The sequence below is a fragment of the Pteropus medius genome, unplaced genomic scaffold (assembly GCF_902729225.1).
Source record: "Pteropus medius unplaced genomic scaffold, Ma_sr-lr_union100, whole genome shotgun sequence".
Taxonomy (NCBI): domain Eukaryota; kingdom Metazoa; phylum Chordata; class Mammalia; order Chiroptera; family Pteropodidae; genus Pteropus; species Pteropus medius.
Genome location: NW_024349799.1, coordinates 10482187 through 10507481, shown reverse-complemented (window position 1 = coordinate 10507481; position 25295 = coordinate 10482187). Strand labels below are relative to the sequence as shown.

The following is a 25295-nucleotide window of genomic DNA, read 5'->3' as shown; positions in this document are numbered from 1 at the left end:
CCTTTATGTATATGTCATCTGCGGTTTTTGACCTGTCGGGTCTGGTCCTTTCCTGAGCTCTCGAGGAGCGAGATCTGAGTGTCGGGGAAAGGCAGAAACCACGCAGCCACTTCCACAAGACCAGCTTTTAATATGACCGTGATTGGAAGCACAAATAAATAAACGCCAGGGAAAATGGAACAACCAAACCAAACTGAACCTCGGAACAGCAAAACCAAAAACCGGAAAACAAAACAAAACAGATCTCTGACAGACAAACAGTAAAAGCCTCCGAAAGGAACAGAACCAGACTGTACAAGCCATGTCACGGGGAGAGCAGAATGACGTGGGCGCCATGGATGAGTGCTGGAGTCACCCAGGCCACCGTGCCTCCATCACAGATACTGGGATGGGAGGGGGTTGGCCCTGGTTACCCCGGTGGTCTAGCTCGGGGAAAAGGGGTTTGTGGGCAGGTTGAGAACCTTCACATACGACACAAAGACTGGACGTCGTCGACAGTTCTGTGGCTCCCCTCTTGATTGTGCAGTTGTGATTCCAGTGTGGCCTCATGGTGACTTTGGGGCTGGAACCTGGTCTTGCTGTGCGGCTGCAGAGTGGCTGCCAGAAACTGCATGGAGGGGTGTCATGTGCAGAGACAGACATGGAGGTGGCGCCGTGAGAAGTCTGAGCATGCAGGAGCTTTATACATCTGGCAGTGAGATGTGATGGCAGGTTGGTTCTTGGACAGTTCCAGAGTGTGACTCATTTCTCCTAAGAGGGACGCATGGCGGGGCCCAAGGACGCACCGTGTCGGACGTGGCCGTAGCGAGGTTTTTGGCAGATCGTTTGCTGTGTGCATAGGGGGATCTTGCTTCTTTCTGTCGTCAGGGGCCATCCCGCCTGAGCCTGCTGTCCCCTGTCCTGGGTCTTGGGCCTTAAGGTCTGTTTGGGAGGTGCTGGGTGGTCCAAGGGCTGTCAGCAGGCAATCTCCTCCAAGGTCCCCAGGGCCGTCTGCAGGGGCACATTCACAGTGTGGCTGATGGTTTCAGAGTGGTTTGGCATCGTGTCACAGGTGCTCTGGAGGGAGGGGGAAGGTATTTATATTGATTCAGCAAAAATTCATCATGATGCTACCGGCGGCCATGGGGGCCATTCTCTCTACTTGTGGGTTTTCCTGGGACACTGCTCCTCCTGTCCCAGTCATCCCTCCTGTCCCAGTCATCCCAGGTACTGGTTTGCTGTCTTGGTGCCAATGCCTCTAGAATCCTCGCTGTTGCCCACCTAGGTGCCCTCTGGGGTGGGGAGAGGCTCTGTGGTGATGAAGTTTAGTAGCTGGTTTGACCTCTCCTGGAGGTCCCCTGATGTGCCACCTGAAGCTACATCTAAGTGAGATCTAGCTTTGGGGCTAGATGGCCCCTATCCTTGGGGGCCTCCTTTGGAGGCCTACCAAGAGTGAAGGGGTACAGCCTGTGGCTAGGCTGAAGGAGGTGGTGCCCATCTCTGAGGTCAAGCTGGGATGGTGGACGTCCCCGACAGCCAGAACCAGAGTTGGTCACAGCTGCCCAAAGGATCTGCAGGGTTTGGCTGGGTCCAGGGAAAAGTTATCCTGGGACCCTGAGCAGGGTGTGGCTGAGATGGCTGTGAATTTTCAAGGAGGTTCCCAGCCTTCCCTGGGCTGCGGCAGCAGGGGAGGCCTGGGGGTTGGAGAGCTGAGAGACTAGCCAGGAGGTTGTGCCAAGAATCTGGGGGAGGTCTGAAGAGGACGGTGTTGTGGGAGGAGGAAGGGATGAAGGGGAGGCTGTGACTCTGAGGCATTTGAAGGCAGAAGGGAAGTTGGGGTAGGGAAGGGAACCTGCGCTTGCTGAGCACACACTGTAAACTAGGCAATGCTGATTGCTTTACAGGCTGACCTCTTTTCGACCTTTCCTACCTGTGCTCCCCTCCCCACCCACTGCCCCCAGGTCCCTGTGTGATGAGGCAGATGCTCGGGGAGTAAGTAGCTCGTCCCCAGGTACAAAGCTAAGAAGCTTTGAGACCAAAGGGGTGAGGGACTTGGGATCCAGCCAGGTCAGCTCGGTCCAGAGTCTGGGCCCCTTCCATACTGCCCCTCCTCAACAGAGGCTGTCTTCTGTTCAAACAGAAGCTGCAGGGACCTCAGGGAATCAATGCAAAATTTTCAACCTAGGAGATCGGTAGAGAAATAGCGGCTGGAACAGAAATGGAGCCAGTGATTCTTGTACCAGACAGCCAAGACCAGAGCCCAGGAGCAGACTGAGTTTGGGAAGGAGAATGGACAGCCATAAAAAGGGGCTGCCTCTCTGGCTCTAGGAAAGCGAGGCGGAGTAGGACAGTGGTTAGGGGGGCTTTATGTCCAGCTCCGACATCACCAGCTGCATGGTCTTGGTCTCTGGGCTTCATCTGCCTTAAAATAGAAAATGGAGATAAAAATAGACCTTTCCCTACGGTGACTGTATGGCTGAAATGACATGGCACTCTTAAGGCACGTAGCACAGTGTCTGACACAGAGCAGGCATTCAGTAGTCAGCAGTTATTATGGGTACTTTGCTGCTACCAGCGTCACAGGCCCTGAACCCTATGTCCCCTTCAAATGGAGTAGAGTACCAGGGATGTCCCATTTTGCATTTTGCCAACCTGGGGACTAAAAGAGTAGACCAACACAAGGCTCTCTGGTTTTCCCAAGGCCATTAAATGAGCCCTCTGGCCCATGAGAAGCTGGACTGGGCTAGGCAGGACCTACCTTTGGAAGCATCTTCTAGTACCCATTGCATCCATGGCTTACTATCAGGTTTTGGGATGAATCTCAGAGCTAGGCGAGAGGCTCAGTCAGTATGTCCTTGGATTTGGGAGCTGACAGGGTGCCACAAGCCATGGGAAGGTGTCGCCTCTATAGGTCGGAGGGGCAAATCAACCTACTGTGCATGAGCTGCTCTTACCACGTTCTCATCGTGGCTCCCTTCGTCCTCTTCTTTGCCCAGCAGGTCTAATAGCTTCTCTTTGATCAGCTGCAAGAAAAGCAGGAAGGAGTCGGTCAGGCTGGGAGAATGGTGCAAAAGTAAAGAGACCTCCTTCCACTCAGCTTGGCTAGGGAACCGCGAAGGCAGTGACTACCTGGGCTGTGGCTGGACGAACCATGGCAGGAGCCCAGCCCGGCCGCCAGCTCTAGGAGCTGCTGCCCAGCCTTTGGGTTGAGATGGGATTTTGGTGCAGAGATGAGAGTTTGGAAGAAGTCACAGGAGAGCCTTGTCTTGCAGGTAGGGACTGTTTTCTCTTGTGAATGGAGAATGCGAATAAGAAGTATGTGCTGGCATGGCTGGCTCCCTGTTTGTTCTCAGGAGCAACCTGGGAGCCCCTTTCTGAGGCTGGGCTTGGGGGACAAGATTACTCATCACTTCCTAGGCCCGACATCTCCACAGTTCATAAAATCAGAGCGCGCGAGCTCATAACATTATATTCTTAGCAGCAAAGGGTAGTTATTATTAAATGTTACCTGGTATGATTCAATTTCTATAACTTTGTACAGCTTCTCACAAAAATTAATAAACAATGAAGACTAATACCTGGCCATGGGATGTGGTTTGGGTTTGGGGAACAAGGTCACCATGCTGAGAGGCCAGGTGTGAGACTCTAGGGGACCTTGTTCACAGGGGCTTCCAGCCCTCACAGTGACTCCCCGTGACCAAGCTTTGCCCATCGCCGGCCCTCTCAGAGAGGCAGACACGGCCCTGTAGGCTATTTGCTGGGCTGAGACTCGCATGGTTCTAGGGACCACATAGGGGCTGGGTGTGCCTTAGGAAATCTGGAGCCCCTGGAGCTAGCTGGGTCTGGGGAGGCGCTGGTGGGAAGGCTAATGGGCACCATGAGCTCTCGGGGCCAGAAGCAGCTGTCGGCTGTTTGAGAAGCTTTCGGAGGCTTTTTTCCCGCTGCTTCTTGAGGGAGACATTTCTTCAGACTGTTAGCAGCCAGAAGTGGCTGGTGTGCCCTTGCTCCTCTCAGGACTGGTGAGGCTTGCCCCTTACCTCCTCATCCTGCCTGGACCACGAAGGTACCGCTCAGATGACAGGCCACCCAGAGGGCAGGTGTGTGTGGCATATGTGTGTGTGAATGGTGTGTATATTTATGAGGAGTGTGTGCGTGTGTGTGTGTGTGATATATGTGAGTGTATGTGTATATGTGTGTGGGGGCGTGTGAGTGTGTTCACATCGTATGAATGTGTGGGTGTCACCACATCTGGCCTAGCTGTGGAAGGGGCTCAGAGCTGGCCTCAGCCCGATCTCATCTCCTCCTCCTCATCCCTTCCCCTCCCTCCCTGACAGTGTAGAAAGCCCATGGCTCTTCCCTGTAGGACTGTGGCTTCCGTCTCACTTTCATCCGCCCCTCCCCCAGGCCAAGGGCTTGGTGATAGACAATATCTATGGACAGGGAAGAGAAAGCAGGTTTTGGTGGAGGGAGGCTGCCCTCTCCCCCATGCTTTGGTTCTGGACATAGGGGCAGGATAAGGGCACCTGTATATGGTCAATTCCCCATGAGCAATCCCAAATCTTACCTCATAAATATAATCAAAGAGCTCTAGTATTGTGAGGATACTAGCACCAATAAACAATCCCATCTGACCACCAATATCACCTAGAGAGAGAGAGAGAGAGAGAAAAGACCAAAGGTTTGGCTTTACTCACAGTGCTTCCAGGAAGGGGTGAAGACACTAAGTACTCGGGAACCAGACCTTCTGAATGGTTCCCCCTCCCCTGGAAGGCCAGGCCTTGACGAGCTCTTCCCTTAGTGCACAGCTCTGAGAGATGATGGTTTGCAGTACCCAGTGGGGATGGGAGCTAACCTGAAAGCTTATTGTTAGGGCCTAGAATACACCTCATAGGCTAATAGGCTTGCCAGTTACATTCAGAACCACACTGACTAGGCCTTGCTTTGACTCTGGGCTGGAAATATAAATAAGATGTGTGTGGTCCTTGCCCTGGTCAAGGGCACAGTCTAGCCTGGGACACACATGTCGGGAGTCTGGGAACAGTGGCACAGAAAGCTTCCCCCATGCCTGGTCTAATCATGACATGGGGCCCCTCTCACCCTTGGGATAAGGTCCCTCACCCTTAAGAAGCACCCCTGTCTCCCTCACCTAAAGGTAAATAAATGCTCAGTGTGGTTTCTTTCTAGGGCAGGAATCTTGCCCTGGGGTGCGTGGGCCCCCTTGACCAAAGTTCTTCTAGACTGGTCTTCAGATCTCCCTGCATCAAACTCCTGGGAGACTTGTAATCAGAGTAGACGCCTGGACCTATCTTAGGCCTATAAAATCAGGATCTCTGGGGTTGGGGGTCGGAAAGTCAGGATTTTTAGGTTCCCCAGATGGTTCTTGGGCCCATCAGAGCTTCAAATGGTCATAGAGTTCCTGAAATTGAATGAAAATGCTATGTGTGTGTACCTGGGCATCTGCAGTGGGAGAGTTCATATCTGAGAAGCTATTATCCGAGTCTCCAAGGGGTTGTGATCCCCCCAAAGCCCCAAGGTGCTTTACTCCATTGCTCTCTGGGGGTCCAAGCTTAGAGGGGCTACCAGCTTGCAATGTGGCTTTGATAGGTCCTGACCTTCTCAGTAGCTTTTCCTTCAAAGAACACTTGATGGTGGAGGTGACTCGGGAGGGGGCTGGAGGAGATGAGCTGTGAAGTCCTTCCCAGCTGTAATCTCTCAGACTGGGCTGGGGGGAGCGCCGGGAGTGGGGGGTGTTGTTGGCAGTGGGCATATAGTCCTACTGGAGATTCCAGGCTGACTTCTTGGTCTGAGAACTTTCTGATGGGTACATCTGCCCACTTCTCCACTGTTACAGCCGGGAGGAGCCCAACAACCACACCCCCAGATAAACAAGCTGAGATGGTGGGGAGGGGGCACTTCTTGCTGGTCTCGAAATGGCTCCCCTTTATTCCTCCTCTCCCCCAATGGTCACTCTAATATCCTTAATGGAGGCTTATTGGAAAGCGCACACCTGTGTGCACGTCAGGTGTGAGTGTGTACTTATGTGTGCATGCAGTGCGACTGAGTGTGGCATGTAAGCCAGGGTGCTGTGCGTTCACATGTTTGTGTGGAAGCAGGCAGCACGTCTGCCCATCAATGGCTTTATGTAGGTGGCTATCTATGTACAGGATAGGTACACCGAATGTTTCTAAGCGTGTGTGAGTGTGGCTTGGTGGAGGTGGGCACAGTGTGTCTGGGTGTGTGGAACGTGAGTAAGCACATGTAGGTGTGAGTGTGTGTGCATGGGCAGTCGTATGTAATGAGTGCGTGAGTGCGTAGGCTTACAGTAGGTATGCACGTATGTGTCTCTGTAGCTGAATGGCTTGCATGTGGGTCTGTGCAGGTGCACACAAGGTGTGTGGCTCACCATGGTGTGTGTATGGCTGTTGAGATGCAGTGTGCATTGAGGTGAGGGTGGGCCGCCTGGCAGTGAGGTGAGGGCCTGACCGGGCCTGGGAGCCGAGGGTTCACACGCGGCACACGCTCTCATCAAGGAGGTACAGATGGCAGCATGCTTTTTTCAGCAGGCTATTCTGGGTGGGAACAAGATGCTGGTAATATGCTCATTCTCATATCTGATGCAGAGAAGAGCCGTCCCTCCTGACAGATTCAGAGATCAGGCCTTCCCGGTTCTGTGTGTGTGTGTGAGTGTGTGTGTGTGTGTGTGTGTGTGTGCATGCACGCACGCGTGCATGTGCACACACCTATGTGGAGGAGCAGAAGAAATGGGAGGGGAGGACGCATGTCCTGAGTCTTCTTTAGGAGACAAAGGTGGCAGGCAGGTGATGGACCTATATCTCCGGCGCACGGCCTCTACCTTGGGCCCAGGACGCGAATCTCGAGGCCCAGTTCCTTCGGCCACAACAGCCTCCGAGGGGTGAGTGACAGTTACTTTAACCCAACTGGGACCCAGCTGTGGCCCCAGCCTCCTGGGAGAGGTGCAGAAATGCTCAGACGGTGCCTAGAAATACCAGCTGGGTCCTGGTCTCTGGCCTGGAGGCTGTCCGGATATCAGAAACAATTCTTAATGTATCTTTTGCGTGCTGGGCTTTCTCGCATCGAACCATCACAACAAACGTTTAAAGTGAGTTTTAGTAGACCCATTTCATAGTGAGGGGAAGCAGCTTGCCCCCGTTCTCACAGCTGGTCTTTCCTCTATACTTCCAGGTAGAAGGTGTCTGTCCCCTTCCCCCCGACCCCTACTCCCAGGATGACACTCTCATCTGGTTCAGCTCACATGGACACCAGCAGCTATTCTTCCTTGCAGGGACGGGCAACAGACCCTTTCTTGAGAGTGAGTGGGAGCTGGGAGGAGGGCCCAAGGGGCATGTTTTCTAACCGTCCACTCTCAGGGGTCTTGTGAGTTTTGCGTTGGGCTGTGGCAGGGTTGAAATGAACTCGCTGCATCCATTACGTGCCCATGGGGCCAGGGGAGCTGATGTGAACTTGTATGGGGTGGCCGTCAGGTTTGTAGATATCTGGGGACAAATAGCCCTTCTTTTGTGTTTGACAAAGGACTCAGTTCAGGGGTGACACCTGGCCTCAATGCAGCAATGTTGCTTTCCAGGTAGGCGGTCCACTGGGCGCCCTCACTGTGTCCGCCACCTGGGGATCAACCACAGCTCAGCCCTCTGTCCATTTGATAGCTCTTTCTTCCCACCACAGCCCCAAGGCTGACTCCACCCTGGGGATAGAAGGCTGTGGGTTCCAAGGGGGCAGCTCTGGAAAGGCCGTGAGAGACCGTTAGCTCACCTGCCTCACTGTGTTGATGTGGAAATCGAGGCAGCATGAATTGGGCCTAAAACCTGCATCCCACTGAGTTCTTTCCATTCTGGGACGGGAGGTGTGCAAGGAGAGAGGGAACAATTAGTGACTATAAAGGCTAGACTCATTGGGAGGCTTCTATATCTACCTTTCTGCCTGCCACTCACTTGCCCATCCCCACTCCCTCCCACCCCTATACGATGTGGAAATTTGTGCAATAGATACTTCGACTTACCAAGTAAGGCAGCAACTTCATACGCCTTCTTCTGTTCAATTGTCTCGTAATTGAGAGCTTCGAAAAATATATCCAGAACAAGGATGTTCTCTCTGCAGAGGGAATGTTCAGTACCATACATGGTTAGAACCATCGAGATCCACAGGGACCATCTAACACAGCTGTCCCATAGACCATAGACAGACGGAGAAACTGAGGTCCAGGGAAGTGAAACAACTGGCCCAAAGTTCAAGCTGGTTAGTGGAAGAGGTGGGGCTTGAAACCAATAGTCCCAACTCCCAGCCCAGTGCTCTTCGCAGGACCGGAGGCACATATCAGCTGTCCCCCTTTGCCCCTTATTTCTCCTTCCGTCTTTGGATGCTTTCCAGGAGTCCCACCTGGCCTCCAGGTCCTTGGGCCTCCAGAGGGTCTGCCTGTGTCCTTACCTGCACGTGAGCTCAGGACTCTCTTGACAAGGCTTGCCTTGCCTGCCCCAGCTGACATCCCCTGCTCACTCCTGAGATGTCCCCAGGTTCCTAATGGGATTAACAACAAGCTTCTCCTAGTGGGAGGTCCTACCCTGGCATTGCCAAATCGGCTGCCAGAGCCAGGGAGGGTTTTTGGGTGCAAATCTACACGTGGCTTGGGGGTTTTCTGGCAGAAGCACTCTGGTTCCCTTTTGCTCCTTGGGGCAGGTGTGTTAATGAGACACATCTTGGCAGGAGAAGTTGTTACTGTGTGCAGAATATCTGTGTGCAGAATAGGCAGCAGGACCTGGCTCCTCCGACAATTCTCCATCTCCTTCCATGCTGCTCATAATGCTTTCAGAGCCCCGGTCCCAAACCCACTGAATAAAAGCAGCCAGGTTTGTAGATATCAGCCCCAGGATGGGCTTTGGTGACTATGATGGCAGGAGGAAGTGGCTGGGGAGAGAGGATGCCCCTTTCTCCACACAGGGCTCTCCTAGGTACCATTCAGAGTGTCACCATCTCTTGTCTGGTTTATGGCAACTGCCTCCTAACAGGGTCCCTTCTGCCCATCTGGCTTTCCATCCATCCTCTAAACTGCTGCCTGAAGGATCTCTCTAAAACTGCTAAACTAATTCAAATTAAATGAAATCACAGTTCCGTTCCTGAGTCACTCAAGCTACATCTAAAATGCTCAATGGCCACATGTGGCTGGCTAGTGGTTACCATGCTGACCATCACAGACATAGAACACTTTATCACAGAAGGTTCTACGTAAGAGCAGTGGTCTAAAATACAAATTTGAGCCTGTCACCTGTCTGAAGTTCTCCAGCGGCTCCCTGTTCTCTTAGGATAAATTCCGCTCCTTGCCCAGCTCAGCCTACAGGGTCCTGTTGCTCAGACATGGCTACCTGGCCCAGTTTCCCCTTGCAGTTCTTCTGTCTGTCCTGTGCTGATTCCCCCTCCTGAACCTCTGCCTGGGACACGCTCTTCTCCCGTGTCATTCATTCATTTATTCTGTAAAAACATATCTTTTGAGCACCAGCCCTGTGCCAGACACTCCACAACAGAGAACAAAAAAGAAAGGTTTCTACCCTTAGGGAACTTTCAATCTAGTGGGGCAGGAAATACACACATGAATATAGAATTACGCATGGTGGCGAGCGTCATAAAGGAAAACATGAGTGCTTTGAGAGAAAAATAATCGGGGACCTAATTTAACTGTCTGAGGAAATGACATTTAAATAAAGACCTGCCTGATGAGGGACCAATTAGATGAAGAATAAGAGGAAAAGCATTCTAGGCAGAGGGAACAGAATGTACAAAGCCTACCTGGAAAACTCCTATACATCCTTTAAAACATTCTCTGAAGTTTTCCTTTACTGTGTCCCCATTCAAGGGGCAGCCAACTACCTCCCTTATTGCCTGGATCAGCCTTTATAGCATTCAGTTGTGTAGTTGCCTCCCCACCAGACTGTAAGCTCCTGAAGGGCAGGGGCTACATCTTAATCATCTTTGTCTTCATATTCTGAGTGTTGAGCACAGAACTTGGCACACAGCAGGTGCTCAATTAATGTCTGCGAAGTGGAACTGCTTACTTTTGCCCTCTAACTCGATTGCTCCCAGTTTCCTCCTGATCCATATCCCCTTCCCAACTCCCCCATCCACTATGCCCACTGAGCTTACGAGATATATTTTTCTGATTTGTTAAATTTCTTCTCAAGGTACTTGGCTGATGTCTTGCTGGGGATCTTCACCATGGAGAGCTCTTTGTTGTATCGGGTCAGGTTGCAGGGTGTCCTGCAGAGACAGTAATTACTGTCCTTTTCCGCCAGCAGACCTGGAGAGGAGAGGGTGGCAGGGCTTAGTCAGGTTTGGGGACCAGGACCTCTGGGCCCAGAGTAGTTGGGCTGAGCAGCAGAAAAGTGAATCGGGAGGAGGTGCCTGCCCAGGTTAGTGAGGGTGTGGGGCTAAAGAAAGAAGGGGAGCTGGGCTTTCGCTTTAGGTTGCAGGTGTGACCTCTCATAAAAAAAATGCCCACCCCACGCTTTCTAGGTTATTCTTGGTTCTGTTTTCCTTCTTTTTCTGATATGCCACCCTTTCAAACTGTTGAAAATTGTTTTTACTGATATGCCACCCTTTAAAATTGTTGAAAAGGCACCACTTTTGGAGAATGGGCTCCAAGGGGGTCCCAGCCCCCTCAACTTCCCGGGGCCACCTTCTCTGCTCCTAGCCTCAGGGTTCTCATCCGCAAAGTGGGCCCCCTGTCAAAGGCAAATGTGGGTGGACCATTTTATCCAAAGCCCAGGGCTCTGTGGGATTCCCTCTGGGACTCCCTCATAGCCAGCCCGCACCCCCTCTGCCTGCTGGGTTAGGACCCAGCTAAAGATTCGTAATTCCTCTCCCTGGAGGCCACCTCCCAGCATCCGGAACACTTTTCTCTCTCTCCTCTCCTTTCATTTAGGACCGGGTGGTTGACAACATCATTTCCCTCCCTCTCTTTCCTCTAATCATTGGTGTTTCTGGCTGCCCATGGGTTTTATTGATTCTTCACTTCAAGGAGAGACTGAGCCTCTGCCCACGTCAGAAGTCACTCCCTCTCCTCCAGGCCTCCCTACTCGTCCTCGTGGAAGCATCTGGACATGTGAGTCCAGAGTTGTCCCTGCTTAGCTCCAGCAGTGCAGCTGCTGAATGAACTTGAGTCCATATGATTTAAAAATTTTCTCTGCTTGTCTTGATTATAAACCTGGAGAGAGGCAGTCCTGTGGAGTGGGTTTAACTTTGGGCTTGCGGCTTATATGTGTGATGTCTCTCACTGGCAGTTTTCCGGGCAGGGCTGGGGAGAGTAACCAGCAATGATTCCAACCAGCAAACATCTAGCAGGCCGGGGTGAGAGGAGGAGAGGCAGTGCTTGGTCTCTCACACGTGCACATGTGACATGTATACCAGGCCTCTTCCCTCCCTTCCCCCAACCCCCCCGCCCCCAGTTCAGCGGGCATTGCAAAGGGCCTGGCCCGCTTTGCGATAATCTTGGCCTCCCTATGTGAACCGCCCCGGCATGTCTTGGGACTATCATCCAAGAAGCTCTTTTGACCTCTCTGCATTCTTCAAGGTCCTCCATTCCTCCCCAAATCCACTCTTTTCTCTCCACCTCTCTACCTCTTTGCTCTCTCCCAGGGCCCTTTCCAGCCCTCATCCACCCTGCTCTCCATCTCCCTCCCCTGCTCCTGCAGCCATGCCACCGTGTCCAGCCTCTTTCCCTTCACCCTTCTCTGCTTTCCCTTCCACTTGATCCCTCTTCCGCACCCAGAAGGTCTCCAAGGCCTCCATCTCAGCACCCTCCACCCTTCATTCCATCCGTTCCCCAGTACTGACCTAGGGCAGGCTCTGCGCACTCCTTGTGCTGCTCAGGGGTACAGAAAGGGGCATCCCCTGCAAAGAAGGAACACAGGGAGAGGTACTCAGGCAGCAACGCCTCCCCTCCCGGGGCTGGGGGAGGGGAGTACAATCTCATTACTGGGGAGGGGCAGCAGTCTGCCAGTGGACAGTCAGAAGGAGGCCCTGGATCAGGGCAGCGGATGGATGCAGTATACCCAGAACCAGAATGTTGGCTTCTGATCTGCTCTGTGACCTTGGGCAGGCAAATATGGGTCCCGCCTGGCTAACTTCTCCCAGATTGCTATGCAGGGGCAATGAGCTCATGTGGGAGGGAGGAGAGAAAGCCTTGATGGCTGAAAGTGGGCAGGCAGTGGCAAACACCTACTAGGTTCTGGGCATGCATCAACATCCTTAACCCACACAGATTCCCTCTGAAGTATCTGTTTTACCCACAAGAGATGAGGCCTAAGTATCTTGCCTTCTCAGGACACCAGAGTGGCAGTGATGGAGGTAGCCTTGGAGCCCAGGTCAGTCTGATCCTGAGACTGGGCTCTTTCTATCACAGCACCCTGCTGTATGAGAGGAGGTCCGTTTTGTAAGTTCCTTTTAGTTATGCCCTTAATTCCACATTAGCAATTGAGATGCCAGTAATAGTGTCATGGGTGGAATGATTAAATCCCTGCTGCTCACCCTTGGCTCAGGTTCCATGGGGGAAATCTCAATGGCTGCTGACCCAGTCTGAGCAGCAGACAGGTAACGCCAACTACTGCTCGATTGCTCTTTCTGGCATGTCTTTGTGGAAATCTGGGACCTTTTTTTTTTTTTTACTTTTACCAAGTGCTAAAGTTAAAATTCACCACAATGTCTTTCCCTTACCATTTCCTGAAACACTTTTTCCAAGAGCTGAGGAGCTGTTATGCTCCCTCCTTTCCAATAATAGTAATTTAAAGCATGTTTCCCTTTCTGCATTGTCTTATAGGCGGCTCAGAGGCAATTTTAAAGATCGGTAGTTCTAATCTTAGATTACTAAATAAATTACTGATTACTAACGAAATAATTCAGAATTTAGCTAGGAGGATGTTCATTTCAGCATTAATTATAGCAAAAAACAATTGGTAATGAACTAAATTTCTGATATAAGGATTTAGTTAAATATAGTTAAATAAAGTATGTTATAAACATAAAATAGTAGCCATTAAATATGATAGCAAAGTTCCTGGCACATAGTAGGTCTTCAGTCAACGATACTTTTGGTTTTCTCTCCCCATGTACTAACACGGCCACCACTGACTTCTGCAGTTTACAAAGCATTTTTTAAATCTCTTAGTCTAATTTTATCCTCATAACAACCAATGTTTGTGTTTTAAAGATAATGAGGTAAGAACAGAGAGGTTTAGAAACTTGGGCCAAGACACACAGCAGGTGAGTAGAGGAACCTGAATAAGAATCCAAAGCCCCTGCCTCCAGCTCGTCATCCTTCCATGATGCAACACCAAACTTTTTGCCTTAATTAACCCTTGCCACCTGCAGCTTCTGCCTTTGACATGCTGACCTCCTCTAATGAGATAGCCGCATGCACTATTAGTCTGATAACAGAAATGTCAGCATATGCTTATTATTTGCTGGCAAATGGACTTTTGCCTCATTTGAAAGAATGCTGGACATGCGGATGCAAGAAGAGAAACATCTGCATGAAAGCAATAAACATCTGGACATTTGAATGTGTACCATACCAGGATGCAAGACTTGCAAACATCCAGATATCTGGACACTAAACTCTAGGAGGAGGTAAGAGCAGCAAACAACTAGTGAACATATTGAGCACTGGGAGGAATGTTCCCCAAACATCTGGATGCTTCTGGATACCAGGGTGCTGCCTTGGTTACTGGAGTGGATGTTTCTACCTGCCCTCTAAATGTTTGGGCACCAAATAACAGTCTTTATAGAACAATATCCCTTTGGATCCTACTGGAGTGGGGAACATGTGTGAGAAATGCAAAGAAAGCCCCAGGTGGTCCCTGTCAGGACGTTGAGGCCACCCTTCCCCTGGCACTGACCTGGCATGTGGACCATGCGGCAGTTGCAATTCTCTACAATGTAGCGAGTCTCACAGTCAATCCTACAGGCGGTGATACTGTAAACAGGAAAAAAGTCGAGTCCCATCTCTGCGGATCGGCACTCGCCCCACGGTGGAGGCAGGTATGTGAGCTGCAAGACAGGAAGGTGGAGGCAGCAGTCAGCCCTGGAGGTTCAGCCTCCACAGACTTAGTGGCTCATTCATTTACTTATTCAATCAATAAACAATTATTGAGCATCCACTACATGACAGTCTAAACTTCACTGACCTCACAGACCTTCAACATCTGGCTCCAACACCATTTTTCCTAGCTTACCTTTTATAATCTTCCCAGGAATAATGCTGATCTTCTTAGTCTCTTACACATGACACAGGTCTTCCTACTTCCATGCTTTGTCATGTCCCAACTCTTGGAACGACTCAGTTAAATTCTACCCTCTTGGCTTGAGACATTGGGACCCCAGACCTAGACCTGGAGGACCAAGCCTGGAGGAAAGTTCAGGATGGAATGGCCTTAAGCATAAGCCTAAAGTGTCGTTTATGATCCTTGGCCCTGATTAGAGCAACTCTCCAGTGTCATGCTGTGGCTAAACTCCTTTGGGGAAGATGTCATTCTTATTCTCAGAAGTCCGATGACCATAAAATGTTCCAACACCTATGGACTTGCCTGCTGGGGACAGAGAGGGTGAAGGATAATGGAGCCGATGGGCCAAAGGTTGTTGAGCATTTACTATGTGTTAAGCCCCAAGCCAAGTCCTTTACGCTTTTCTTTTTTTTAAATTGAAGAATTAAAAATACAATAAAATGCACATGTTTTCTGTACATAGTTCAGCGAAGTCTGAAAAATGTATATTCCTATGTAACTATCACTTCAATCAAGATATAAGACATTTTAAATCAGTCTAGAAAGTTGCTTCCTATCCCTTTCCAATCAGTTCCCCACCTGCCCAGGCAATCACTGTTATAGATTCTGTCACCATAGGTTGGCTTTGCCTGTTTTCAAATTTCATGTAAACAAAAGTTTGCACTACGTGCTCTTTTGTGTCTGGCTTCTTTTGTTCAACACAATGTCTATTACACAAAGTAAACTTTGAGACAAAGATATTGCAGGAGATAACGAGGGTTATTGACAATGATAATAGGATTAATTCATCAAGAGGATATAATAATTTTAAATATGTATTGCATAACGATAAGTTTCAAAAAATACATGCAGCAAAAATTGACAGAACTAAAGGGAGAAATAGATCTAAAGTTAGAGATTTCAATACTCTTCTCTTAGTAACTGACGAATAAGTAGACACAATGTCAGTAAAGATATAGAAGATTTGAGCAACACTATCAAACAACTTGACCTAATTCCCTTTTATAAAACACGACACCGACAATTACAGAATACATATACTCTTTAAGTACATATGGAGCATTCACCAAGAACACCATATGCTAGACCATAAAACAAATTTTAATAAATTTTAAAGAAATGAAACCGCAGGCAGTATGTTTTTTGATGAAAGTGTAACAAAATTATAAATGAATAACAATAAGTAAAAAGAGAGATAACACAAGTTACCAATTTTAGGAATGAAAGAGAAGACATCACTACTGATTCTACAGACATTTAAAAAATGATAAGATTATTATATACAACTTTTTGTTAATAAATCAAAAACTTAAATACAATAGATTCCTTGAAAAAAAAAAACAGCAAAACTTGCACGAGGAAGAAATAGAAGCTTAAATCTTATGCCTACTGTTTATCTTTTCCCATTCTTTTAGTCTTTTTTGTTTATCTTTTTACTTTTAATATGTCAGAATATTTATATATTTAAGATAATCTCTTGTAAGTTACATTTGAATGTCGCTATTTTATCCTTTCTGACAATACTGGAGGATTTAATCCACTCACATTTAATGTAATTCTTAATATGGTCGAGTTGAAGTCCACTATCTTGCTTTGTTTCCTATTTGTTTCCAGTTATTTCTTCCTTTGTCATCTCTTTCCTGACTCCTTTTTGGGCTGAGTTTTGTTTTGATAGTTCATTCTATTTCTTCTATTGGGTTTTGATTTATATCTCTTTATATTGTTATTATTATTGTTGATCTAGGATTCATAGTATGCATCCTTAACTGATCACAGCTTATTTTGAATTAATATTTTACCACTTCACATATAATTCTAATTACATCCCTTCCTGTTCATTATTCTTTCCTGTATTGAATTTCCATTTGATATCAGTTCTCATCAGTCTGAAGAACTTCCTCGAATATTTCTTATCGTATGGGCACATGTTTTACTTGTGGTTTACTTGTGGAAATTTCCTCAGTTTTCGTGTATCTATAAAATGTCTTGGTTTTGTCTTTATTTTTGAAACATATTTTGACTATATATAGAATTCTAGGTTAAGTGTTTTAGCATTTCGAAGATGTCCCACTGTCTTCTGCCTTCATTGTTTGAGAAATTGAAATCAGTCATATTCTTTTCATCTCTTCTGTCTACACACTGTCATTTCCCTTCTGACTGCTTTTAAGATTTTCTTTTTCTTTTTGGATTCTCTGGGTTATAACTATGCCATACCTAGATGTGGTTTTTCTTCGTACGTATCCTGCTTGGGGATTTTGCTGAGGTTCCTGTATCTGTGGAGTGATGCTTTCGAACAAATTTGGAAAAATATCTAGCCAATATTTCTTTACTTAACTTTTCCCCCATTGTCTTTCTCTCCGTTCTTTCTGGGATCATACGAATGTTGGACTGCTTGATACTGTTTCACAAATCATCAGGGCTCTGTTCACTTTTATCAGTCTTTTTTCTCCTTGTGCCTCATTAATCGGATAATTTCTATTAACCTGTCTTCAAGGTTGATGTTTACTTATTGTTTTCTATACAATCTTATTCAACAGTTTTTAAATTTCAGGTAATTGTGATTTTCAGCTGCAGGTTGACTTTTTAAAAACATTTCCCTATCTTGCCTAAAAGTCTCTCATTATTTACATCTCTTTCTGCAATTATTTTACATACTTATCACTGTTATTTTAAAGTTGCTATTTTCTAATTTCAGCACAGGTTATATGTGGATCTGTTTTTACTGATTATTTTGTTTTTATATTTTCCCTCTTTCTTCACGTGTATAGTAGTTTTTGATTGTATAGTGGAGGACATAGTCATTTTTTTATTGTATGTTGGACAGTTTGGATAACTCTTTATAGTGACCCCAGATCAATTTTCTTCCACTGAATTTCATGGAGTTTTATTTTAACAGGCAGTAAACACGGTGAATCACTTTGATTCTGTGAAGGTGCTCTTCAGGCTTTGTATAAGAATGGGTATATTTTAGTTTTTCCCTTAGCCCTTAGTCTTGGGATGTGATCTTAACTCCTCAGGAAGGCACTTCTGGGATTTCAATGAAAAGCCTGAAGTGTTTAGCAAGACTCTTTACCTTAAATTACAAAGTCTGTCTCCCTTGCATTGTCAGCCACTGAGATAACTGCTCAGCTCCTTCAACTTTAGGCCTGGGCTTCTTGGAGTGGTTCCCCATCCACATGAAGTTCAAGGTTCAGTCTATGATTTTAGGGAAGCTTATGTAAAATTTCGGGGCTCCCCCTCTGTGAGTCCTTCCTTTCTAAGATTTCTCTTCTCATTTTTCAGCCTTTCTGGTAACCCCGAACTCTGACTTGTGACTTTTTAACTCAATGATTGCTGCTTTCAACTCGAGCTCTATCTCTAGTATTCTCTTAGAACTTTATGTGCCCTTAAGGAACAGGTCAGAAAAATAAATGTGCATTTTACCCAGTGCAGGTCCCTATCCTCAAGGGCTGTATACCCTCTAGTTTCTGCCTGCTTTAGTCTCTCTCAAGTGTCATCAAACAGAAGTTTTAAAATATTTTGTCCAGAATTTATAATTGCTTTGTCCAAGAGGGTTAGTCTGATAGAAGCTGTTCTACCATTACTGAGAAGCAAATCTCTATCCTTATTTTATTTAACATTCACAGGACTCCTTTGAATAGGAGATGTTCCTATTCTCACTTTTTGAATGAGGAACATGAGTATTATAAAGATTAAGTAGCCTGTTGAAGATCACATACCTGTCAGTGGCAGAGCTAGCATATGGTTCTGGGAATTTTCGACTCCAACCTTGTGCTTGTTGCAGTATACTACATTGTCTCTATAGGACAATAAGTAGAAAAGAGGGAGAAGAAACACACCAGAGAGGACTTTCAGAGCTTTTCTCTTTTGTGTTTATCTAATGGCTCTTTTCTTCTTCTCTTTACATGCAGATTTGCTTTACTATCTCATCTCTCTTTGGAGTTCTTGAGCTGACCAGACTTTTACACAAATTTCCAGTTTATCCAAATTGGCCTTGGATAAACTCCCCTCTGGACCTTAGTTTCCCCATCTGTAAATAGAAAGGATTTGGGGGTAGGTTTGATATTCTATGATGAGAATGGATTAGGTCCCCTATATTGCTTAACGTTGGACTAATAAACACACAGACTGGATTTGGGAAGGACTAATAGTGACTTTTGGCAAGGCTGAGAGTCTAAAATGATATAAATTAACTTTCGGGGGGACTCATTTCTTTTTATCCTGCTAAAACAGTTTCCCACAACGGGTGGACCAAGAACGTAGCTAGTAAAGCTCTGGTGGTGAGCCAAGGTCTGTTTAGGGGCGACCACTCTCCCGCCTTTTTTTTGCAAAAAGGCAAAAAAACACGGCTACCTTGCTGCAGCTGGTTCATCATTTGCTCCATCAGCTTTTCTGAAGCTTCACACATCATGGCAGATGGAAAATCATAGCATGTGTAGCATCAACTCTTGCTTACCGATGAGTGTCTGAAAGTGGGTTGAAATATTTGTTTATCTCGGGCAAGAAATGCCTCAGGGAAACCTTGAGGCACTGTCTTCAAATATCTGAAGAGCTGTCTCAGGGAAGAAGAATGAGATTTGTTTTCTGGCACCCCAAGGGAAAGGCAGACGCAAGAATAGTTGTAATAAGGAAAGTGGAGACCATGATAGCATTTATTGATGTTGTAGGCACCATGTTAGGTACAATACATGCATCGCCTTCTTTAATCTTCAAGAAGGATAAATTCTGTCTCAACTTTCTAATCCATTTGTATGATTCAATAATAAAATTACTATCTTGAGAGTAAGTTCCCCATCACGAGACATGTTCAAGTGGAAGCTACTCAATTACCTGAATGGGATAGGAAGAGAGAGATTCAAGCATTGGGTGTGCAGTGGATGAGGTGACTTCTAAAGTCTCTTAAGCCACTATGTTTAATCATAGACCCTAAATCTATTATTTTGATTTAAAAACTCAAGGCAGTGGAATGAGCCAGACAGAACCTTGAACCCCACTCTTTCATGGGCCAGCTGTGTGACTTTGGGTAAGTGACACAGCCCCCATCCCCTATCCCCAGCATTTAGTCTCCTTATCTGATTAAATGAGATAAATTAAGTGCCCAGCAGCTAGTCGGTACTCACGAAAGCTTAGTTCCCATTCCCTTCCTCTAAAATACTCTTTATATTTTTGGCCCCTTTCATTCATTCAACAAACAGCCCAGCTCCATCTCTGTTCTTATAATTCGGTTCTCTAAAACAGCAAATCTCTGCCCTTTTGGAGTTAAGTTATTTTGAGTTGGGTTTATTATGATAAGAACTCCTGCTAATTCAGACATCCAAGTCAAGATGAAAGCAGGACACTGGATCTGGGGTTCTGGAGCTGGGAGAGAGAGATGGGCTGGAAATGTAAATGTTGGAGGCTGTGGGGTGGATGAGCCAGCCCAGGGAGAGAGAAGAGACGCCCAGTGTTGAGCCTTGAAATGTTCCTCCCTTTATATGACAACTGGACCTCCTGAGTAGCAATTTTTCATTTTGCTGTGGAACTGGTGGCTTTGAATAATTGCTTAAATTTATGAACTGAGCAAAGAACTCAGAACTTTTGTGACTGAAAACTCTGGTGCTTGCCTTTCATTGTTCACAGTCTCAAGGGATTCTTTCTATAGTCACTTTCATTTTATAGCCCGAAGCTTGCGTTTGCTGCTTGCCTGCCCTCTGGACATCCTGTGCTTGTTCCTCCACCACTAGCTGTCAGTCTCTCCCAGCCCACGGATTCTGAGGCGGGCCAGCAGGTGGCGCTGCAGTCAGCGCAGCTGCCAGAGGCCTGTTACTAAAGTCAGAGCTGCCCCAAGAGAGCGGGCCAGTCTCCTAGGTGCTTGCCAAGCTCCCTCGGCCTTTTCCCTGTGTGCAGCCCACAGTATGAGCCTTGGCTGGGATGCTGCTGTGGTGGCGATGCTGAGAGGATGATGAAACCGCATAAAAATATATTTATTCTGCTCTTGGAAAGGGCAGGAAAGGCATGAGGAGAGAGAAAGGAGGAGGGAGACAAGGAGTGATGCCCGGCTAGCTCACCTGATGCCCACCTGGCTCTTTTGTTATGTCAGCCATTTGGCCTCTTGCTTCAGTGATTGCACAAGATGCCAACCTGGACCAAATCCCTTTAGGCTCAGGGATACCCCCACAGCTTCCTTTCCAGACAATTCCAGGGTCTTGGTTCTGGCCTGCCTGGCTTCCTCCTCCTCCTCGCTAACCCGCCTGGCCAAGATCCTGGTCCCCCGTCTGCTAGAAGCACCCACTATGCTCTGTGGTCAAACCTAGCGGGGTTTTAATCCTGGCTTGGCTACTTAGTGGGGGACTTTTATCAAGTGGCTGAGCCTCCCCGACCTCCCCTCTCTGCAAGAGAATCACACTGAGATATTAGGTACTTCAGAGGGATACTGTGAGTTTCGAATGTAAGGTATGTGTAACCCAGCTGTCACCTTCGGCTGACATCTTTCAGTCTCTGTTCTGTGTCATATAGACAAGATGTGAAACTCAGGCCCTTGTTAAATTCCAGGGAAAGCCACTTGCTCAAGGTCATTAGAACACACGGATGATGCCAGAAAGAGCTGGGGAAGGGGGGTCGGCATCAGAGCAAAGCTCCTTTCTTTTGCCCAGTTCTAGCCCTCTCCCCCACTCTCTTTCCTTATGTTCTTTGCTATCCTTTCCAGGAGCAAAATCAACATATTCTCAAGTATTTGCCTAAGGAAAGGTAGTTCTAAAGGGATTCTAAAGCTGAATGTTAAGATATTTCTTCTGCCTTGTTCTGTAACAAGATGAAACATCTCCAAGAGTGCCTGATGCATAATAGATGTTGAATAAACCGGAGCCATGGTGTCGATGTGAGTCATTACTGACTTGTCCTCTCCCCACTAGGAGGTTGGCTCATGGAGTGCAGTGACCAAGGAACAGAGCCCACCTGGCCGTGCCTTCGAATTCATAACAGATACACACTCTGATGACCAGAAATGCAGAGGCACATTCTGACGACCTGTGGCCCACACTTATTTTGTGTTATTTCTGAAGTCTTCTCTCTGGGATCTCTACCTGTGTGTTATTGACTGGAAAACCAGCACTCAGCAGTTTTGATCACCCTTCATTATTGTGCCAGAAATGAAATGTAGTGGGTGGCACTGTGAGAGGTGCACTGCTGGGGCTTCTGGGAAGAAGGGCAGTCCTGTTTGTTGGGCGCCCTCGTGGCATTAGGTTCTGTGTTGGGCCCTGTAACTGAGTCAGCTCGTTTCATCTTCTCACCAGGAAGCAAGGTCGGTATTGTTACTCCACTTTACAGATGAGGAAACTGAGGCTCGGTCAGGTTACATACACTTCCCTGGGTCACAGATTGCATTGATTCCAGGTCTCTCAGGTCTCCCCGACTCTTTAAAGTAATTTGCAAACTTTCAAAAGCCATAGAACTTCCTCCACCTGGAAAGGTGAGTAAAATAAGGTACCTGCTCTCCAGGAGCTTTTGTTTTCCTGAGCCGCCTCCTACCGCCATCTTAGAGTGTGTCCCTAAATCCCGGGGTCTTCCCCCAGCCCACACAGCTGAGAATAGTGGGAAGAACACAGCGCCACCACTGAAAGGCTGTGTGGACTTCTCCAAGTCACCTAACTACTCTGGGCCTCAGTTTCTTTATGCGCAAAACAGAGCTAATAATCTGCAACTCACAGGGCTTCCCTGAGGGTTAAATGAGACAAGAGGCATGGAAGTACCTCGCACAGTGTTTACAAGTGTTTGTTGAATTTTTAGGTTGGGTAAGCGCTTACGCGAGTCCTTCATTCACGTGTTAGTCATGTGGCTGGTCCCACGTACCTGTCTCAGTTGGCGCATCCCCCTCTCCAGCCACACCTATATCTCTTTCTGCTTACTGGACCTCGGGCCTCTAGTACAGGGTCTGGCACATAGTAGGTGCTTGAAACTTGTTTATCAAATGAATGAATAAATTGCTGGAACCATCCTGTTTTCTCCTAGCCCAAGTACAGAACGTGTGTGCAACGGGCTGCCTTTTCCAAGTCAGGCAGGAGCAGAGGGTCCACCATGTCGGTTCCCATGGGCTCTGCATCAAATCACATCTGAATCCTGGACTAGCTGATGGCAAGTTCTCTTGTGTGACTTTGGGCATGCCACTCAACCTCTCCGGGCTTCTCATTCCCATCAGTAAGGGGCGGGGCCCAAAGGGCACTGTGCTTTGAGAGGCCCAAATTCTAGGATCAGGTGGCCCCATGAAGACTCCCTCATTTTTGCACCTTCTACTGCAAGTGCAAACTTCTGCCTTGCACACCTAGTTGGAGGGGAAATCAGAGCCTGCTTTTTAAGACATAATTTTCAGTTTGATGTTTTTATTGCATCCTGCTGAGTGATTTAAGTGTGTTCACAAATGATTATATTGTGCTCCTTTTAAACAATACTAAAATCAAATCAAATACTAAAATCAAGTCCACAAATCAGTCGGTAACAGAGGCAGCACTGGGGTCCCAGTGGGGACATGTCCTTGTATGCAGCACAGAACCAGTGAGGCACCCCATCCCCCAACTCTGCTGGCTTCAGGAAGAGTTCAACCCACAAGGTCAAAACAGAAGAGATGGCATCAGGAGGAAGAATAAGTCATTGCAAAGAGGTTGAGCAATAATAACGCCTGCCAGTTGGAGTACAGCTGCTACATGCCAGGTAGGTGCTTTTCAGAATATTATCTTTTTCAGTCCTCACAATGACTCTGTGAGAATAGGTACTACTTGCCCAAAAGACTGACCATAGACTAATTAATGATATAGACATGGTTGATGTTCATTGAACCCTTACTAAGCACTGTACGTGTACTATTCCTTGAGTCCTCACATTATGGGGTTGATACTTCTTTTATCTCTATTGTATATCTGGGAGACTGGAGCAATTAAGTGACTACAGTCATGAATAGTAGGTGGCAGGGCTGGAATTAGAACCCAGCAGACTACACTTTTAACAACTACCTACATCACCTTGTCTAAAGAAAGCATTTACCACAGGGGATGGGGTCTGCAGGAAGCAGAGGCAATTACTGGGTGGGTGGGTAGAGATTGTGGCAGAGATTTGAGAGATGGGAACATGTGTTCTTCAGACCCCAATATAGGAATATTGCATTGGTTTATTGAGCAGTTTAATCTTCACAATGACCTTGCCAGTTAAATATTATTGCCCCCATTTTACAGATGAGCAAACTTCGGTAACTTGCCCAACACCACACAGCTAAGAAGCAGCAGAGGAAGGATTCGAACCCAGGTCTGTCCAGCTACAAGGCTGTGGGTCAGGAGACATTTTAGTCTTGTCTGTACTGTTATCCTCCTGTCCTCTCTAAGGGACTCAGCTTTTTCATCTGCAGCATCTGGGTTCAGACTAGATACTCCAGATGTAGTATACTATAGTAAGATGGTGGTCTATAAGGCAAACCAGGTAATTGCTCCTCATGCCCCCACTCTTAGCATATGGAAGACATTACCAGTCAATCGCAGATGGGGTCTTAGAACTTAATCTAAACACTGCCATTTGATTGAAATCGGAACCTTGAGGAAATTCATTTTGGGAGCCTTCATCTGTAGAAACCACTAAACTGCATATTGTTAAATATTCACATGGACCAGATAAAACTTACGTAGTATATTTTATAGAATGTGATTCCCTTGCAAGAGCAGTAACCCCAACCTGCCCCCTTGTGTCGGAGCATCTCTGACTGGTGTTGGGATCATCTGGCCAGAGGAGGATTCAGAATTTGGTGCCGAGATCACACACAGAGTTGTTGTTCTGGGTAGAAACTAAGTAGCAGTAGCTGATGCAGCACTTTAACGAGCAACAAAAAATCTATTTAAAAAGTGAATTACCCATGGTCTGTGATAATAATACAATATTAAGGTTATATCCATTGCAAAAATGTCTGTGAGTGGGAGAGAATGTAACAAGAGCAGGAAATGTGAATTGTTTACACAAAAGAGCAACAGGTTGATTTTTTGAAGGACTATAACTTGCCTCATTTTAACATGACTTTCACCTTGGGCCTTGCTGGCTCTAGATATGCCTCTGAAGCTCTACAAGAATCCTTCCAGCTTTGGTGTCATGGGGCAGACAGCCTCTGCAGCTTTATTTCCATCCATCCATCCATCCATCCATCCATCCATCCATCCATCCATCCACCTATCCACCCATCCACCTTCCACATGTCCAATAAATATTTATTTAGCACCTCATCTGTTCTAGGAACACTGCTAGGAATTGAGGCTGTGAAAATGAGTAAGATATGGTCCTTCTGAACACATATGGGGCTTACGGTCTAGAAAGAACAGGCATGCACATAACAAAGCAAGTGCTATAAAGGGGTAAAAATGTATAGGAGTAGAGGGGGCACTGAGGATGCATGGCCAGACCAACTCCAAGTGGGGGATCAGAAAAGACTTCATGGAGGGAGTGTCACCTTTGAGCTGAGTCTGGAATGACTGTTTGGTTCATTAGGCAGATCAGGAGTAGGAAGAGTGTTCTGGGTCATGGGAACTGCTCCGGCAAAGGCACTCAGATAAAGAGAGGCCTGGCCTGAGTGACGACCCACAGGCAGCAGAGAAAGGCAGCATATGGGTGAGTGTCAGGCTGGGGTGTAGTACGCAGTGCCTGGGAGACAGCCTCAGGTGACTGAAACATTCTCTATGATTGTTACTGTGACTCCTGCACTTGCAGTGAATATACAATCACTTGCAGGAAACAGCCCCTGCTAAATCCATGCCCTCCCCTTCCCTGCCTAGTGGAGGAGCTGCTTTGCAGAGTGTGTTTAGTGTGTCTGTGCATGCCGACGCATCATTATAATCATATCTTCATCCGGACACAATTTCTTGGGCAAGAGCTGGCGGCACGGCTGGCACAGTGCTCTCAGCCATTTGCCTTGGTGTGTGATTTGTTGGTTGAAACAGGGAGAGGGGAAGTGTTGCAGGGATGCGGGCGGTGAGGCTGCCTCATGCAGATGAATGAGCTTGGAGTCACACGGCC

General features: G+C 47.3%; 1 protein-coding gene across 1 annotated transcript in view; it reads right to left on the bottom strand.

Moving 5' to 3' along the window:
* Nucleotides 1-110: 110 nt before the first annotated feature.
* The window catches only part of ASIC2 (acid sensing ion channel subunit 2), a 251989-nt gene continuing 226804 nt past the window's right edge, over nucleotides 111-25295 (bottom strand). The window contains exons 4-10 of the mRNA XM_039885986.1: nucleotides 13896-14046; nucleotides 11836-11892; nucleotides 10147-10300; nucleotides 8015-8106; nucleotides 4544-4623; nucleotides 2934-3002; nucleotides 111-1056 (exon numbers count right to left, since the gene is read on the bottom strand). Coding sequence (XP_039741920.1) covers nucleotides 955-1056; nucleotides 2934-3002; nucleotides 4544-4623; nucleotides 8015-8106; nucleotides 10147-10300; nucleotides 11836-11892; nucleotides 13896-14046 — 705 coding nt within the window. The 3' untranslated portion in view covers nucleotides 111-954. The remainder of the gene's footprint in view (nucleotides 1057-2933; nucleotides 3003-4543; nucleotides 4624-8014; nucleotides 8107-10146; nucleotides 10301-11835; nucleotides 11893-13895; nucleotides 14047-25295) is intronic.